Below are 17,419 nucleotides of genomic sequence, written 5' to 3'. Positions count from 1 at the left end.
TTCATAGAAAATTCAAATTAATAGGTATAAGATTTGCAGGCTGTTTGAACTAAAATGAGAAACAGGAAAGTTGGAGAGAATCAAAGTTTATAACCTTAATCTGTAAAAATAGTAGTTCTGTGTACCTAGAAACAAGGGGAGTGTACGGCATCAAGGAAATATTTTAAATTGAGGACCATTCAGTAAAATCCATACTTTGCTCCCAAAATAAACTTTATTTTAAATTTTTTTTTTAGATTTCAAAGAAGGTTAGACTGAAATCTTTTTAGAAATTGAGGATTATTGCCTTGGCTGGTGTGGCTTAGCGGATTGAGCACTGGACTATGAACCAAAAGGTTGCCGATTTGATTCCCAGTCAGGGCACATGCCTGGGTTGCAGGCCAGGTTCCCCAGTTGGGGGCGTGTGAGAGGCAACCGATCAATGTATCTCTCACACACTGATGTTTCTCTTCCTCCCTTCTCCTCTCTATAGAAAGTAAAAATTAAAAAAATTTTTTTGAAAAGAAATTGAGGATTCTCTACCTTAATTGTCCCTCTTTTCTAAATTTAATTATATATACTTTATTTCTCTTGTTCTTTCTACAGAAAAGTTTTTAAATAAATAGAATAGTTGCTTGGTTTTTTTGTTTTGTCCTAGCCCTAATCTCAATCCTAGTAATGTTGTATTTTTTAGAATAAAAGGTGGAATAAATTAATGTATAGATATAAAGCCAAATGATAAAGCCAGGTGTTAAACAAAAAACAGCCCTGATATATTGGGATTTTTTTTTCTGCCCAGGTGATCTGTCTAGGTCAATGCCTTTATTAAATTTAAGATTCAGCTTCATTTTTCATCATGATGCAGAGACATCAAATTTCATGTTTATTCAGTCTGTGTTTTCATTATTTTGAATATCCTACAAATGGTTACTATCTTTTATTTTATTGTAACCCAAATTTATAGCCAAAAACTAGTCATTTGTTTTTCAGAAAGGAAGTAAATATACTTGTTATAGAATTTAAAAGGTATAAAAGGATATTATAGTTCCCGTTCTCACCCCCAAAGCAAGCTTTCCTTCCTGAAGACAAGTACTGTAAACTAGTTTCTTGCATATTCTTCAGTTATTTTATGCATATGCAAAGATGGATGTATATATACTTTTTAAAAAATAAACAACTTTGAAATACATATTGCATACAATAAAATTCAACAGTTGTATTAGTTTAAGTTTAATAAATATGTACACAATACTGCAGTCTCTACCAAAGTCATGATGTAGATAGAACATTTCTATCACCTCCCTGCCCCATTGTCATTATGTTCTTTTATAGTCAATCCCCTCCAATTCCCTCTCTCCCCTGGAACTACTATTGATATTTAGTGTCAGTATAAGTTTGCCTTTTCTAGAGTGTCATATTTATAAAATCATACAGAATGTAGTCTTTTTTTTTTCCCCCTCAGAACATAATAGTCTTTTCATGTCTGACTACTTTTACTTGGTATTATACTTGTGAGATTAATCCATTGCCATGCCTTGAACCAAGAAGTGTTGAATGAGTGTTAAATGTCTGTTAGCCTAAGTTTGGGTTAGATTTTTAAAATTAATGATATCATACTGGCTCATGAAATGGACTGATGGATCTTATATTCAGCTTAAGTAAATTTAGCTTTCATTGTTAAACCTTGATGTCAGTCAGCATGGGAAAGGGTGACTTAATTTGAATGATGCCTTTTAAAAAAAAATTTATGTATTTACTTTTAGAGAGAGAAAGGCAGGGAGAAATGAGGGAGAGAAACATCAGCGTGTGAGAGAAACATTGATCACATGCCCCCAAGCGGGGACTGGCCTGCAACCCAGGCATGTGCCCTCACCGGTGACCTATTTCACAGGCCAGCGCTCAACAACTGAGCCACACCAGCCAGGGCACCATGACTTAATTTGAAAGAAGGGAAATATTATGGATAAATCACAAGTAAAATTACATTTAATGAACATGGCAAGACTTCAGCATAGCTTGTTCAATTCAGATTATATTTCAGTAGCCATCTATTGCTGTTAGTCAAAAGAAATAGATAACTTTTGTGTTTAAATCAAGTAAGCATTCTTAGTTATACTGACCTGTATTAAAGCATTTGGGAATGGGCATTGTATATAAGTAATTTTTTTCTTGAGATGGAAAGGAATCTCTTTTGTTTAGAGGCACAAAATCCAAAAATTGAGATAGTAGAGAGAGTAAATATTATTAAATCTTTATCTCAATTTCAACACTTTAAAAAGACAAACTTTATTTCTGTACTTTTATGTTTTGTCCTCCAAGCTTACAGATAGGATAAAACAATGATTTGATGTACCAAAATGACTGGTTGAATAAGTCACCTCAGAGGAAAAGACTTACATAGAGTTAACTATGGTACTGCAAATTAAAAAGTATATAATATTTGGAATGTTAAAACCGTATCTTTATTAACTGTATAAGAGTCTAAGTGGTTTTTATTGTACTTTAAAAATACTATATTTTACTGTTTTAGTTGTAAAATAAAATCTAAAACTAGTCCTTCCCCAAAGTTTGATTTCCATCTCAAATACCAGGTTAAGGGGAGGAGGAATATAGGATGATTTTCTGCCTTGGGGCTTTTCAGACATCCCGGCCCAGGAACACATCTCAAGTTTGTGGGCTTTTATGTTAAAATAGCTAAGAAACTGGCATCTGGTTGTAGAGAATTACTACAGGTAGACCCATCTCTGATTATAAAACTTTATGATGGGTTTTATCACTTCCAGTCAGCCTTTTTAATACAGTTTTTTAAAAGTTTTTTTCCTACTACCTTGGAACCCTGGTAGTAGATATCATCTGAAAACATGTCAGCATCTTGTCTGATGATCCCGTATAATTTGGAACATTTATGTCTTCAAGAAGTTGTCTCGAGTGTAACCTAGTAGTTTTGAGGTAGAAAAACTGGCTGTGAATCCTTTTTGAAAACTACTAAATGTAGTTTTTACTTTAAAACAGTTTTTGTGGCTGTTTAGTACATAATTCTGGTTACCTTCCTTATATTTACCTATTAAACTGTAAGCAAAAATGGTCCACTATTTAAAACATACATTTGTATTCAAGAGTCTAAAATACTTTAATCTTCTCTAAGTTTAAAGGAGTGCTTCTGAAAAAGCTTTACCAGTGAGAGAGAGAATATTGGTAACAGTGAAAAAGTGTATTAATGGGTAACAGATTCATGTTGAATACATTTCTTCTTTCTCCTCTCTTAAGGAATTGAATGACCTGGCACGGGACCCCCCAGCACAGTGTTCAGCAGGTCCTGTTGGAGATGATAGTAAGTATTTAAAAGGAATGATGGAGTAAAACAGTTTAACAGCCTGCCTCGGGAAGGGGTGGGGTTTGGAACTAATGAATAAACACTCCTAAAGTTATTTTGCTGTAGGACAGAGGCAGTGTTTACCCTTACTTCCCCATGGAAGGTGCAGTTCTGTGTGTATCCCATCATCTTCTGTATTGCTCATTACATTTTGAAGCTCTTTTGCCAGGCATTGTCTGTGCAGTTATTCTGACCTCTTCCTACCTATCCTTCACCCAGTTTGGGTACTTTGGGGTAGAACATTTGAGCATTTACCTACAACTAGGTATCCGTTCTTTAAGTAAGATAATACTAAGGATGATCACGCATATGTGTGTGTCTGTCTCCTGGCTCGTATTTGTGAACACAAGTACAGTTTGCTTATTTTTAATGTCCAATTTCTTGCTTAATCTTGTCTAAAGTACTTCATTAAGTCTTAATCCACATGTTGGATGATTTCCTTTTGTTCTACTTTGTCTCAACATAGCTTTTATCCCCTTATACCATTTTCTAGCCTTTTTAAAAGGAAAGATATTTTAATAAGACTGATTTTTTTGACACAAAACTAATTCACAAAAAAATGTAATATTTAGCAAATAGAAAAAATGACCATACTTGGAAATATTTGTGTAAAAGAAGTATATATATTAAGACAAGTAAACATGAGATTATATTAGCTTGTATTTAAAATTCTATTTTCCTGATATTTCTTAAGAATGGTATTCTCAGTTTGCTGAACAGTTAGGAATCAAAGCAAGGGCCTACTATAAGGATTGCTTTACAGATAAAACAGATTTTATAAATTATAAGGCCAAGTACATGTGATGAAAAATTCCATTTACATTATTACATTGAGACCTGTCCAGTATGAATGACTATAATATTTGATGCCAAATTAGACAGACCAAGTACTTAAACAAACATTATCTCATTTAAGCTTCACAATAACAGTTATTTTGGGTGAGTGGAGTAGAAGTTGTAAACTATTTTAGAGAAAAATGTAGTGAGACACTTACGAAAGTTCCCAAAGTGGACTCATATTCAAGTTTTCTGATTCTACTTTTGTCATTCCACAGTATTACGTAGTGTACCTGCATTCATATGCTCTTTCATGGAAAAAGTGGTTTTATTTCAAGCAAATTTCTTAAAGTTGGGAATAGCTGATCTTAAAGTGTTTGAAGTCTGGGGATTAGATTTCATTTTTGAAGTTCTCTTCAGTATGCTAAAATAATTTGCCTTTGCTTCTATAATTAAACTATCATATTTCTTTCTCAGATAGAAAAGTTGTTACTCTGGAGAGGTAAACAAAACTCCCCCAAAGTATAAGCAATAAAATAAAAAATAGATAAATTAGAATCCATCAAAATTTAAAATCCATCAAAATTTAAAATCCAGGTGCTGCAAATGATATCTTTAAAAAAGCAAAAAGACATGTAGAATGGAAGAAAAATTGCAGGTCATAATTTCTGGTAAGGAATGTTTATACAAAATATATTTATAAAAACTATAAAACAAAATATAAACAACCAAATTTTAAAATGGGCAAAGGATATAAATAAACGTTTCTCCAAAGAAGATAAACAAATGGCCAGGAAGCACATGGGAAAAATGCCCAACATCATTTAGTCATTAGGGAAATGCAAATCAAAATCATACAGAGATTCCATTTTACACCCACTAGGATGGCTAGAATCAAAATGTCAAATAAGTCCTGGCTGGTGTGGCTCAGTGGATTAACTGCTGGACTGTGAACCGAAAAGTTGCCAGTTCAGTTCCCAGTCAGGGCACGTGCCTGGATTGCGGGCCAAGTCTCCAGCAAGGGGTGCACTAGAGGCAACCAAACATTGATATTTCTTTTCCTCTCTTTCTCCTTCCTTTCCTCTCTCTCTAAAAATAAATAAATAAAGTCTTTTTTAAAAGTCAAATAATACCAAGTGTTGATGAGCATGTAGAGAAATTGGAACCTTCATATTTGCTGATGGGAACACAAAATAGTACAGTCAGTTTGGAAAACAGTCTGGCAGGTCCTCAAAAAGTTAAACATAGGACCCAGTGTGAGTTCACTTCTTAGGCATATCTAAGGGAAATGAAAACATATGTACATACAAAAACTTCTGCGTTAATGTTCATAGAAGCATTATTTATAATAGCCAAAAAGTGTAAATAACCCAAATGCCCAACAACTAATGGAGGGATAAATAAATTGTGGTAGGTGGACACAATGGATTATTATTTTGCAATAAAAGAAATGAAGTACTGATATATACTACAACATGGGTGAGCCTTAAAAACATGCTGAGAGAAGTCAGATACAAAAGGCCACATATTATATCATTTCATTTATATGAAATATCCAGAATAGACAAATTCATAGCAACAAAATAGATAATAGTTGCACAAGGCTGAAGATTTGGAGGGAATGGGAAGTGACTGCTAATGGATATGGAGTTCCTTTTGGGGATGATGAAAATGTTCTAAAATTAATTGTAGGGATCACTGTACAACTCTGAAGGTACTAAACGCCATTGAATTGCATGCTTTCAGTGGATGAATCGTATGGTGTCTAGTTTATCTCTCAGTAAAACTATTTAAAAAATAATAACCTCTTCCTGAACTCCTAGCCTTCCTATTTAGTTCCGAATGTCTTGAGTCACATACTATGAAATTGTCAACAGTATCTGTCTTGTAAAAGAGAGTAAGGAACATCTCCTGAGGGACAAAATAACTTTCTTAACATTTGGTCACCTAGGTAGTGTTTGCCGATATTAAATTTTTGTGGTTGTTTGAGGCCATTTGAGGATGAATTACTGTCAGAAAGTCTTAAGTCTTCCTGATGAACCACATAACAATAAAACAAAGTGTAGTTAGATAGCTAAATGCACTTTTCATCTTCTTTTGTCATAAGGAGGCAGAATTTAAGCCTAGGAAGAGAGAAACTTGGTCAAAATGAAATTTTTTGAGTTCCTGTTGACTATCCTAGGTCTAAATTCCTCAGCACCATGTTACTGATATGTAGTGTAAGAATAAAGTAGTCTTTATTTTACATTTAAAATAACATTTAATAATAAATTTCATAATAAAAGGCTTTGTTTTTAAATATCCAGATTTTAAAGTACGATTGCATTTTCCCCCTCTTTCTGCAAAGATCTGGTAAGCAGGAAGAGGTGTATTTTCTGAAAAGAAGTAAGCTGAAGATTTATTGGTCATATAATCTATTTCATTTTCTGTTTTGAATACTTCATGAGTGGAACTCCACAGATCTGTACTTGAATTCAAATGTAGGTCTCTTGAGATTTAGTCTCAAACTATAACAGATATTCTTGCTATCCCTTTTAGCCTTGAGGATTCATACTTGAGCATACTAAGGAGTAATCATTGAGACATGAACTTCACATTAAACTCTCATAAGAGAGTGTAGCTTTCAGATGTGTAATTTGGTTTGACAACAGCAAACCAAGGTGGTAGTTGGAATTTCCATTTTTCAACTATCAAAACTTTAAATTCAGTTCCATGAAATTTTATTTTGAACAGCCCCTAAGATTGATCCTTAAATGAAAGATTTCTGAAATAGTTTTTATGTAAAATATTGCATTATTTTATGCTTATGTCCAAATATTTCACCCAGAAACTATTTCTGGAGTTCCTTCTCCTGGGAATCTAGTGATTCTTGAGCTATTTACAAAATCATTGTAATTTGAGGCAGGTTAGATATTCTCTCACTACCTTTTCCCTTTTTTATACTTCCTCTTAGGAGAGTCAGGAGTCTAGGAGAGTTCCAGAGGCAGACCTTAAGTCATTGATTCCATTAGGTATCCTTATTTTTTAACCAATGTGGCAGAATACTCAATTAAGATTTAAATGGAAGATCTTCAAATGCACTCAATATTAAATTCATCTTAATGTGTTTTTAGTTTGTGTTTCTCTGCCTTTTGTAGATTCTAGGTTATTTCAACAAGCAACAAATATCATTGATCTCAGTTGTTACATTAGCAATTTTTTTCATCCTTCTGTTGAAGAGATTTAGCCCTATGAATGTGTGTTTTCATTCATTTTTCTGGAGACAGTAATTAAACCTTTGTTTATAAGAGTGAAGACAAATAATCATTAAATAAAGGTTAGCACTTGAATGTTAATAGGTTTTTATTTAGAGTTTTAAATACCAACTCTTTATATTCATTTAGATCTGTTATAGCATATTAAACAGATATGATTTACTAACCAAATATATATGAAATAGTGTATTGATGTTGCTTGTAAAAGTTCTTAGTATAAGAATCTTACTTAGATACACTAGAATGTCTTCAACTTTCTGGAGTGCTGAGGATGAAAGAGATTGCAGTGTTACTTGAAAATACTGATCATAAATGTTCTAGTTGCCAGCTTGCAAGAATTTCTGCTCCAAACCTCTTTGGGGTTCTGCGTTGTCCAAATTGTAGGGGATTTTAATCATTGAACATAAAATATGCTTTGTTTTCTGCAGAGGAAGAATCACAAAAAAAGAAGTATTTTACTTTTAGCAAAAAATTTGTTCTGATTTAAATTCTCCTAGTAACTTCTTAAATCTAGGCATATTTTTAACAAGAGAAGGATTGATTTTGGAAAGATTCAGAAGAAAAAAATAGGGCTTCTAAATAATGGAAAATTTAACAACTTTTTAACATGTCTTGGTTTTTGTGTATTTTATTTTCCAGGTGCTTTCTTATTCCTTAACTTTTTTAACTCTTGCAATCTTGAGCAAGAATGCAGGTATATTATAGCCTCTCATTTATAGCCACAAATTTAAACAATATAAAAGGATTAAATGGAAGAACAAGACCCATTTTATTTTTATTTATTGATTTTTAGAGAGAGACACTTATTTATGCATTCATTTGTTGATTTCTTGTATGTGCTCTTACCAGGTATTGAACACGGCACAATGCTCTAACCAATTGAGCTACCTGGCCAGGCATACAAGACCTGTTTTAAAACAGGATTCTTTGACCTGTAGCTTGGTTGCCCTTTTGTCTAACATGGTTTTTCAGCCTTGTTACTGGGGTTGTTTACTCCACCTATCACTGTGCTTTGTTTACTCAAATTGTATCTATATTTAAAAAAAGTGAGACTTTGTTTCTTTTAACAGAACATTAGGGGTCTTTTATAGGATCTTTGCTGAAGATACTAGAACCAGTCTTACTGGCTCCTCCTTAGCTACTTAACCCATTGAGAAGTTGATTGGCAGAAATTGGGTAGTCTAAGATGGGGAGCCTCAGCAATACCTATCCTTTATTTTTAATTCCTAATAAACAAGCTGCTATTTGTTGGTTTGGGCCTCAGTGATGAATAAAACAGCCATAGGGACAATGTCATATGCAAGAGGTCAGAAGGATTTGGACTGACATTCCAGTGGATTTTCATATGGCTTATTCTTCACATTTCCTCCTGACAAAAGTTAGCTGGTTTGGGTCGTTCACATATAATCTCATTGACAAGCTCCCTTAGTTTGCCAAGATCCCAGTATAAATATTAAGTACCGAGTAACTTGCTTGTAAGAAAACTCTGGCTTTTGGTCTCTGTATTGTACTTAGATACACCACATTTGAAGTTGAACAAGCATCGTGTTTTGCAGTTTGAAGAGATTTCCTTATTAAACAACTTTATAATTTATTGGGTTATCCTTAGAGCTTGTAATCAAGCTTTCAGCTTTCAGCTAATGTTTTCTTTATTGAGGAACCAGTAATTCTAAAGACCTACACAGGAGAGCTCCTAGAAATTTTTTCTCATTGTAAAAACCATTCTTTCCTAATCTGAGTATTTTCTACTTTGACTTCACATTTCTTCTCTATATCGGTATTATAAAAGGAGTAAATTATATATAATTGTGTTGGGGAAATGATGTAACACTCAACTCAAAGAGTTGAATCTTTTGGTTATTTTTTACTTTTTAAGGTGAGGAAATACCTATTTAAAAGTGGAACTTTGGGACTTGTCAAGAATTCTTTCTCCCTGTTGTGAATTTTCAAGTTTCAGTCCAAATACTTTTTCACTGAGCAGTGTTCCAGCCCATGCTAGTAATTTATCTCTTCAGACTCATACTTGATTCAGATTTCTCACCCTGCCCAGGACTCATTATATTGCTTATAAATGAACTGGTATTAAATGCTGAATGATACGTTGTTATGATGTAGGTACAGTGTGAATATTGTTTCATGGTAATTTTTTTGTTGTTCTCTTTCAGTGTTCCATTGGCAAGCTACAATAATGGGGCCAGTAAGTACTCAGATTAATTTCAAAATAAATAGTTTTTGTAATTCACTCATTTTAATCCCACATTTCTTGTTATTAACAGAACGACAGTCCCTATCAGGGTGGAGTATTTTTCTTGACAATTCATTTCCCAACAGATTACCCCTTCAAACCACCTAAGGTAATTGGAATATGTCAGTTGTTTTTAATGTGCTTTTATGATACTAATAAACCAGTTTACAAAAAAATTTTTTTTCCTGTAGGTTGCATTTACAACAAGAATTTATCATCCAAATATTAACAGTAATGGCAGCATTTGTCTTGATATTCTACGGTCACAGTGGTCTCCAGCACTAACTATTTCAAAAGGTAATGGAATGGGTGTCAATATCAAAGACAAAGCAGCTGTGTTTTAAAAGTCATTTTAAGGTTATTTTTGAAAAGACTACTCATATTCCTTTTAAGAAGAGGTAACAATCCCCCTTATTCTTGACTAGATCTTGAGACTACTGGAGAGAGTTGGATTTTTAAACATATGTATTACTCTTTGTTGTGATTACGTCCATTTTGCTATTCAGGTATAGGTTGGAAAATAAATTATTATTTGAACATCTTAACAATCTTTGGAATATAGTTTTTTGCACATGTGTTTGTTTGAAAATGTGTAGAGAAAGTTAGTTGCTGATTTTGTGATGAAAGATCCAGATCTTTTACATAAGACCTAATTACACAAGTAATTTCCTTCAAAAATTACAGGGCCAACTATAAAGGAAGAAATAGATCAGTTCTAGCTAATGCATTTAAAAGAATATTGATCCTTACAAATATTGTGGAAAATGAGAAAATACTTTGTTTGAAAAAAGCAGAAGAAAAAAGATAAAATTAGTTTATATTGTAACTTGAGATATATATAAAAGTATGTTAAATAGCTACAAAGAAATAGTTTGGGTATTTGGGTGGTGAAATTTGGTGAGTGAAAATATTTTTCTTTTCTATCTTATATTTTATGATTCCTTTAATGTGTACATGTAGGCAGGAGGCAGTATAGTTTCATATTAAAGAGCATGGATTCTGGTTTTAATTACCTGTATTCACTTCTCAGCCTTACCTCTTATTGAATGAGACTTAAGACAAAATTAGCTTCTGTTCCTCTTCTTTTCCCCTATAGAATAGGGATGATAATAATTATTTCATTGTTATTATGAAGATAAAAAAGCAAAAGTGCACAATCAACTGGTTTCTTATAGTCACTCAAACAACTGAGTCACTCAAGATACTGAAAAAGTGTTGTATTATTTGTCCTGTTAAAACTATTACAAAACTTGTATACTCTGACATTAATTTTTTTAAAGGAAATTAGAACTCTGGGACATTAAATTAAAATTGCTGAGATCCTAGGCAAAAATAAAAACAAAACCAGAGGACTACATTTTTTAAAATTGTGACTGAAATAGTTTCAGATAAGTGGCCCCTTTTCTTTTTTGTAGGCCCCTTGCAATTCACAGGCTACTTGTGAAAATGTTCATATACTTCCCATGGTTTCCTGGCCTGCTTGCTCCTCCTTCACAAAGTAGCAGTTTGCAGTAGAGATAAATCTAATAAAGTAATGGGACCAAGACAGGTGGAGTATTTGGCCAGAGTTGGGGAGGTGGGGCAATGCAGTGGGATGGGGAGGTCCAGATACCTGAAGTTGTTACCACAGATTTTTTTCCTTCTGATTCTGTACCTTGATTTTTCAGTTATTCTAAATCATATGAGCTGTTAGTTTGATTTATGTTCTCTATTTGTGTAGCTATCTTTAAAAATAATTGCAGTGCCATTTTATTGAATTTGTTTATATCAGGGTACCTAGGTTTAATGTTTTAATGACTCTCTTTGGTAAATTGAATGTATAGGCAAGCAGTTCTGTGAAAGGCCTGAATTCTGTGTGTAATATTAATTATCCCTTAACATAGCCTGTTTTCAAGAGCAGTAATTTCAACTCTAAATTCCCTTCACTTTGAGTATATATGTTATATAGCTAAATATACAGAAAATTTAAGCCGATAAGTGTGCCATAAAGCCCCTTGATTATGTTTTTATAATTGGAAGTGACTGTGGGTTATGACACTAATGAAAATGAAGAGTCTATGCAGGTTGTAGAAATAAGAGTTATCCTCTATATAGCTAAAGAAGATGTAGTACATTATAAGTCAAAATCAATTTTCTACAAATTAAAGGAACTAAGTAGTATACTAGGAGTCCTTTCACTAGCTCCAGATAACCACCACCCCAACTTACTTTCCTGGAAAGAAAGACAAGTTATTTTAAAATTTTTCTTTTAAAAGTAACTTTATTGAAATAATCAGAATTATAAATAAAGGACATTTGTAACTGATACTAATTAGGTAATATGTCTAATTTTAGGTGAAGAATCAATAGTACTCTTGCCAGTTTGATAGGCTGGACAAGTTTCTTCTTTCTGTAGTCAGTAATTTCATGAACATTCAAAAATCTATAACTCCCTGTTGTCATTTCCAGGATATACATGAAATCATTCCTAATTGCTGTTAGAGTGTTCTGTGCTTGAAGAGGGCATCAGGTGATACACCTGACAATGGGAAGAGAAGATGTTTTGGGAATGCCATCTGCCAGAATTGTGGGCAACAGGAATGAAGAGTCAGAAAACATCTTTCCTGATGTTTTTTATTTTCCATATACTCTTAAGGCAAGGAAATAGCTTTTTTGTTAACAAACCAAATGATAAAGGGCATGTAAACATTTTCTTCACCTCTCAAAAGCCCTTGATCTCTATAGAACAGATTTGATAGGAAAATGAATAAATCCTTTTCCTGCTGAATTTGATGTTTTGGGAGTAAAGTGGGATCAGAGTCACTGTTTCTTGCTACAGAACATTAGAGCTGAGTTCTGCTAATATCAGAAGAGAAGGATTGGAATTTATTTCAGTATATCAGAAGCCACTGCATTTAATGTAAGTAGTGGCCTTGGCTTCCTTTTTATGTTCAGTAAGGAATACATAAATTAACAACAGATTTAGCAGAGGAAATTGTACTTTTGAGATTTGTCTGGTATATTCCAGGTTGTCACTGAAGAAATGGCTTAGATAAGATTCTAAATCACCACTGAAAAGAATTTGAGACCTTAGTAGAAGTATGTTGTACCCTCTGTAATCAGTGTGGCCAGCCCTATTTGGGGGCAAGTGCTAGCCTTTATGGTCTTAGACTGAATTGTTTTCAACTAAAAATGAAACAGATCTATTGCATCTGAATGTAATACCTACCATTGAGAAAGCAGTGATTCTTGGATTTCATGGTTGTCTTTTCTAAGAACATTCACAATAGTGTGGTTGTCTTTGCAATTTTGAAAGCCATTTATCCCTGAATGTGGGCTTCTAAAAATTGAACTTTATGGGCTATGAAAAGTGTTATTGGTCTGGGATTTGGAAGACCTGATTCTAATTCCCCTCTAATTACTCACTAACTGGGGATAGTGAGCAAGTCACTTCATTCACCAGCCTGGGCCAGTTTCCTTAAGGATTTAAGGATAGAGAAATCTTAGAATCTTTGTTTATTACTATTACTATAAAGATAGGTAGAGCTTACAAAGCTGCTAGGCACTGCAATATAAATAGATTCTTAGAATTTTTTAATTCTAAGAATTAAACATGTTGGCATCTCATGTTTCTTTGAATCCTTTGCTTTTATTCTGTGCTAATTTGTAGGGGTTTTTTTTTCATTGCAGTACTCTTGTCCATCTGTTCTCTGTTGTGTGATCCTAATCCAGATGATCCCTTAGTGCCTGAGATTGCTCGGATCTACAAAACAGATAGAGAAAAGTAAGTACGGCCTCCAAACAGAAAAGTGCCTGGGGTGGGGTGGAGATGATTGTGGCTCAAATTTTTCTTAACTAAGGGCTAGGTATGGGTCAGATACTTAAAATGAAGTCCTGGGTATGGGAAAAAGGAGTATTTCCATTGAGTACATTATATGTAGATGATACGGATATTATGTCAATTATTTCATTTGACTTTTACTGTCTAGAAAACCTTTTCTACAGTATATTTTTTCAAAAGTTTTATGTCTTCTTGGATTTTGACATATGAAGCATTTTGCATCAATGCCCTAGCTGGTGTGGCTCAGTGGATTGAATGCTGACCTATGAACCAAAGAGTCATCAGTTTGATTCCCAGTCTAGCTAGGACACATGCCTTGGTTGCAGGCCAGGTCCCCAGGAGAGGGCGTGCAAGAGGCAACCACACATTAATGTTTCTCTCCCTCTCTTTCTCCCTCCCTTTCCCTCTCTAAAAAAATAAACAAATAAAACCTTTTTTAAAAAAGCCCTTTTGTCTTAGGTTATTGAAAATTCATGGGAAAAGGACAGTTTTTTACCATTTGGTATAATCTGAAAAATAAAAGTGAATAAACACCATAAGACATGAAAATCCCAAATTTCCTTCAAAAATAAAAGAAGAACATTTACAAATTTTAGAATTCTACTATGAATTATTGAAAATGGTCAGGATAGAAAAATAGTAATTAAAAGTGTTATCTTTTTTGTTTATTTTGTATATTCAATAAAATAGGGAAAATAGATGGCAAGAGTAGATAATGTTCTAAAGTTAAAGTTAGGATTTTAACTTTTTAAAGGATTAAAGAATTACTTGAATTTTGTTGGAAGAGAAAGGCATATAGATACGATATTTTTAGCTTTTTTAAAAGATTTTATTTATTTATTTTTAGAGAGAGGAGAGGGAGGGAAAGATTCATGTGGGAGAAACATCTATCAGTTGCCTCTGGCAAGCCCCCAACTGGGGACCTGCCTGGCAACTCAGGCATGTGCCCTGATGGGGAAGAACCAGTGACCTTTTGGTTCACAGGCCTGTGCTCAATCCACTAAGCCACACCAGCCAGGGCTGGATACAGTTTTTTTAAATGGGGCAGTGGGGGATTGCAACAGCAGTTTCTTAGTTGAATTTTGTCTGTGTTTTGGTATGAATAGTATCTGTAGTCATGTATTTATGGGTACATTCAGAATAAAACTAGGTCACCCTTTTTTTTCTATTTGTGATTTTATTCAAATAAAGTGTTTTTATTGGAGAACCGTTTTGTCAAATATTAGAGTTGTGGGCACAAATGCCTACCAAAAGACATTTCCTAAGCCATTGTGGTGACAATGTTCAGAAGAACTTGCCCTATAAATCAAAGAATTATAGAATCCTTTGCCCTGCTTATTTTACTACTATAATGTTCTTTGGGAGCAATAGAGTCACTTGTTTTAGAAACCAAATTATTAAAATGCATTTTTCCAGAACTAGTTATTTTATTAAGACAGGAAAGTATTATATCAATTTAATCACTATTAGTATATGTTTTCAAGAATCATATAATGTAGAAGTATATAGTTTAAAGAACTCCAAATAAATGAACATGGGTGAAAGATCTTTAGAAATAAGATCAGTCAAGTATAGAACAAGGGTACACCAGCAAATGCTAAAATTTAATCAGAATCCTTTATTAGTAGCATTTACAGGGCATTGTTCTTCATTTTACAGCTTTTTTCCCACTATCATTGAATAAATTCTTATTAAAATTTGGGGTAAAAAGATAGCTTTGTGTGAGTGTATGGTACATTTACCCCCTCAAGTTACTATACGGGTTTTTAATAAAGGAATACTGGGGGCAGGGGGTGGGGAGTTACTACATGGGATAATGAATGAAATCTGTTGCCTTCTAACTGACTCCTCACCTATGTTAAAGCTAAGCTTCTCTTTGTGTGTACAGGTACAACAGAATAGCTCGGGAATGGACTCAGAAGTATGCGATGTAATTAAAGAAATTATTGGATAACATCTACAAATAAAGATAGGGGAACTCTGAAAGAGAAAGTCCTTTTGATTTCCATTTGACTGCTTTCTATGAGCCCACGCCTCATCTTCCCCTGTGCACATGTTTACCTGATACAGCAGTTCTGCGTGTTGTACATACTTGGAACAACAAACTAGAAATACTGTACTTCTGTACCAACATTGCCTCCTAGCAGAGAAGTGTGTGTGTGACAAGCCAGTTCTCCAGGCGTAACCTAGGTGTGAGACTAAAAGCTTTCCTATTGACTTAAATTTGGATAACAGCAAGGTGCGGGGTGGTGGGTATGGTGTGTGCTTGGATGGGGAAGAAAAGCTCCACTGACGTATAGGAGATGGTTTTTAAGTGAAATTCTTTTAACTCAAAACATATGAAAAGCAAGGCGAAGATCATGAAGCTGTTTCTGTATTCATTTATGCTGAAGGACCTACGTCTTAGGTGAAAGTTATGACCAACCAGATTAAAACCTACCATTTTACGGTCTAAGTTTAACTGGATTGGAGCTATTAGTACATAAATTGTGATGGGCTTTGTTCCCACCTCTTACATCTCCCCACCCTTTAATCCTTGTCCTTTCAGCCCCTCTTTTTCTCTTTCATATTCTTTGGTTTGTATGTGGTTTCTCAGTTAATATAGCTAATAGCTCTTATTTTTCTTATGTTTTTAACTGCTTAGGTCTCTCTGGAAAAGGGTGAAAATTCATTTGATGGAAATACTTGTGTATATTTAAAGACCCAGTTGCTCCTCTGGAGCTTGTACGTTCAAGAATGATTAATCTGTGTAATAAACTGATTACTACAGTCATTACATATAATTTTGTGTGACTGGGCTTTTTGATTTTAAGAACTTTATCTAGCTGAGATTAGTGGTGGATTATCCCCCACCTATGAAATATTTTCATTTATAATGGTTACTTTTCAAAACCATGAAACAATTCCAGTTTACATAGTAAAAAGGATATCTTGAGAGTAATTTTACTGAACAAGATAAGGGCATAAGCTTAAAAGCTTTTCCATGAAACTTATATGTGCAGTATTCCAGGAACATGACTGTTAAACTAAATAAGAAATTTGCTTCATTAATGAAACTAAGCTGCATTTCACCAAAATCTTGTGACATTCCCTTGGTACATAGGACATAAAACAAAGGCATTGCTATTTGGTAAGTTAAGCTTCTGTGATTGTAAAAGAGCAACATTGACTAAACCTGGGAAACATGAGCACAATCTTGTATTGGATAGTCTACATTAATTACTTTGCACTAACATTGCAGGATGTTCATTCAGTTTTAAATTGTACTGTATGTGGCTTTTTGAAGTCGTTCTTTGACTCTAGTAAAATGTAGTTTGAAACTTGTAAACAACTGTGTTTGCCAGAAACATCATTCATGTGAACTAGGCAAGTTACCTTTTTTTCCCTCTACTAATCTAATTGTAAACCGAGCCAGCCTGAAGGCCATGGCTGGTGCTCACTAGCCATCAGGTTCTTTCAAATGCATCTTTACACTCTTGCACAAAAATTGAGGAATAAATGTCCACTGCTTTTGGTTTTTAACTTGTTCAACTTGTCTTATCTCTCAGTGTCCACTACTCCTCCATCTCAGACTAAAGTTTAACATAACCTGAAAACTCTTAAAAGTGTTGCATTTTAGCTGCTGGCTACTTAGTAGTATTTCTAGCATTCTTGACCTTGCAAAGGTATGAGCTGTAGTCTAAAATTACCCTGTTGTATTCTCAGTATCATGGGCAAGTGGGAATTCATCAGTTTTTGACTTGCTGTTAACTATATCATTGACTAGGGGTCAGTTGCACAGGCCCTGACGACCAGTTCTGTGTCATCTTAGAGCCTAGCCCATTAATTACCATTTATTAGGTCATAATGTAAATACTTTTGCAAAAGTGCTCTTAAGTATTTTTTTAAGAGCTAAGTGAAAACCATTATTCTGGTGTACAGGTGCCTAATGAAAGGGTTTACATGGTCACATTAGACTCTTCAACGCAGTT

At 33.9% G+C, this 17,419-nt stretch overlaps 1 protein-coding gene across 1 annotated transcript in view; it reads left to right on the top strand.

Moving 5' to 3' along the window:
- Positions 1-15,440, top strand: part of UBE2D2 (ubiquitin conjugating enzyme E2 D2) — a 44,397-nt gene extending 28,957 nt beyond the window's left edge. Inside the window, exons 2-7 of the mRNA XM_054568364.1 lie at positions 3,247-3,310; positions 9,549-9,580; positions 9,660-9,737; positions 9,820-9,925; positions 13,298-13,391; positions 15,337-15,440. Coding sequence (XP_054424339.1) covers positions 3,247-3,310; positions 9,549-9,580; positions 9,660-9,737; positions 9,820-9,925; positions 13,298-13,391; positions 15,337-15,382 — 420 coding nt within the window. The 3' untranslated portion in view covers positions 15,383-15,440. The remainder of the gene's footprint in view (positions 1-3,246; positions 3,311-9,548; positions 9,581-9,659; positions 9,738-9,819; positions 9,926-13,297; positions 13,392-15,336) is intronic.
- Positions 15,441-17,419: the final 1,979 nt, after the last annotated feature.

Source organism: Pteronotus mesoamericanus, unplaced genomic scaffold, assembly GCF_021234165.1.
Source record: "Pteronotus mesoamericanus isolate MK-2021 breed Mesoamerican mustached bat unplaced genomic scaffold, CSHL_Meso_final contig_2, whole genome shotgun sequence".
Taxonomy (NCBI): Eukaryota; Metazoa; Chordata; class Mammalia; order Chiroptera; family Mormoopidae; genus Pteronotus; species Pteronotus mesoamericanus.
The sequence above is the reverse complement of the archived record's forward strand: the minus strand, read 5'-3'. Positions and strand labels throughout refer to the sequence as shown.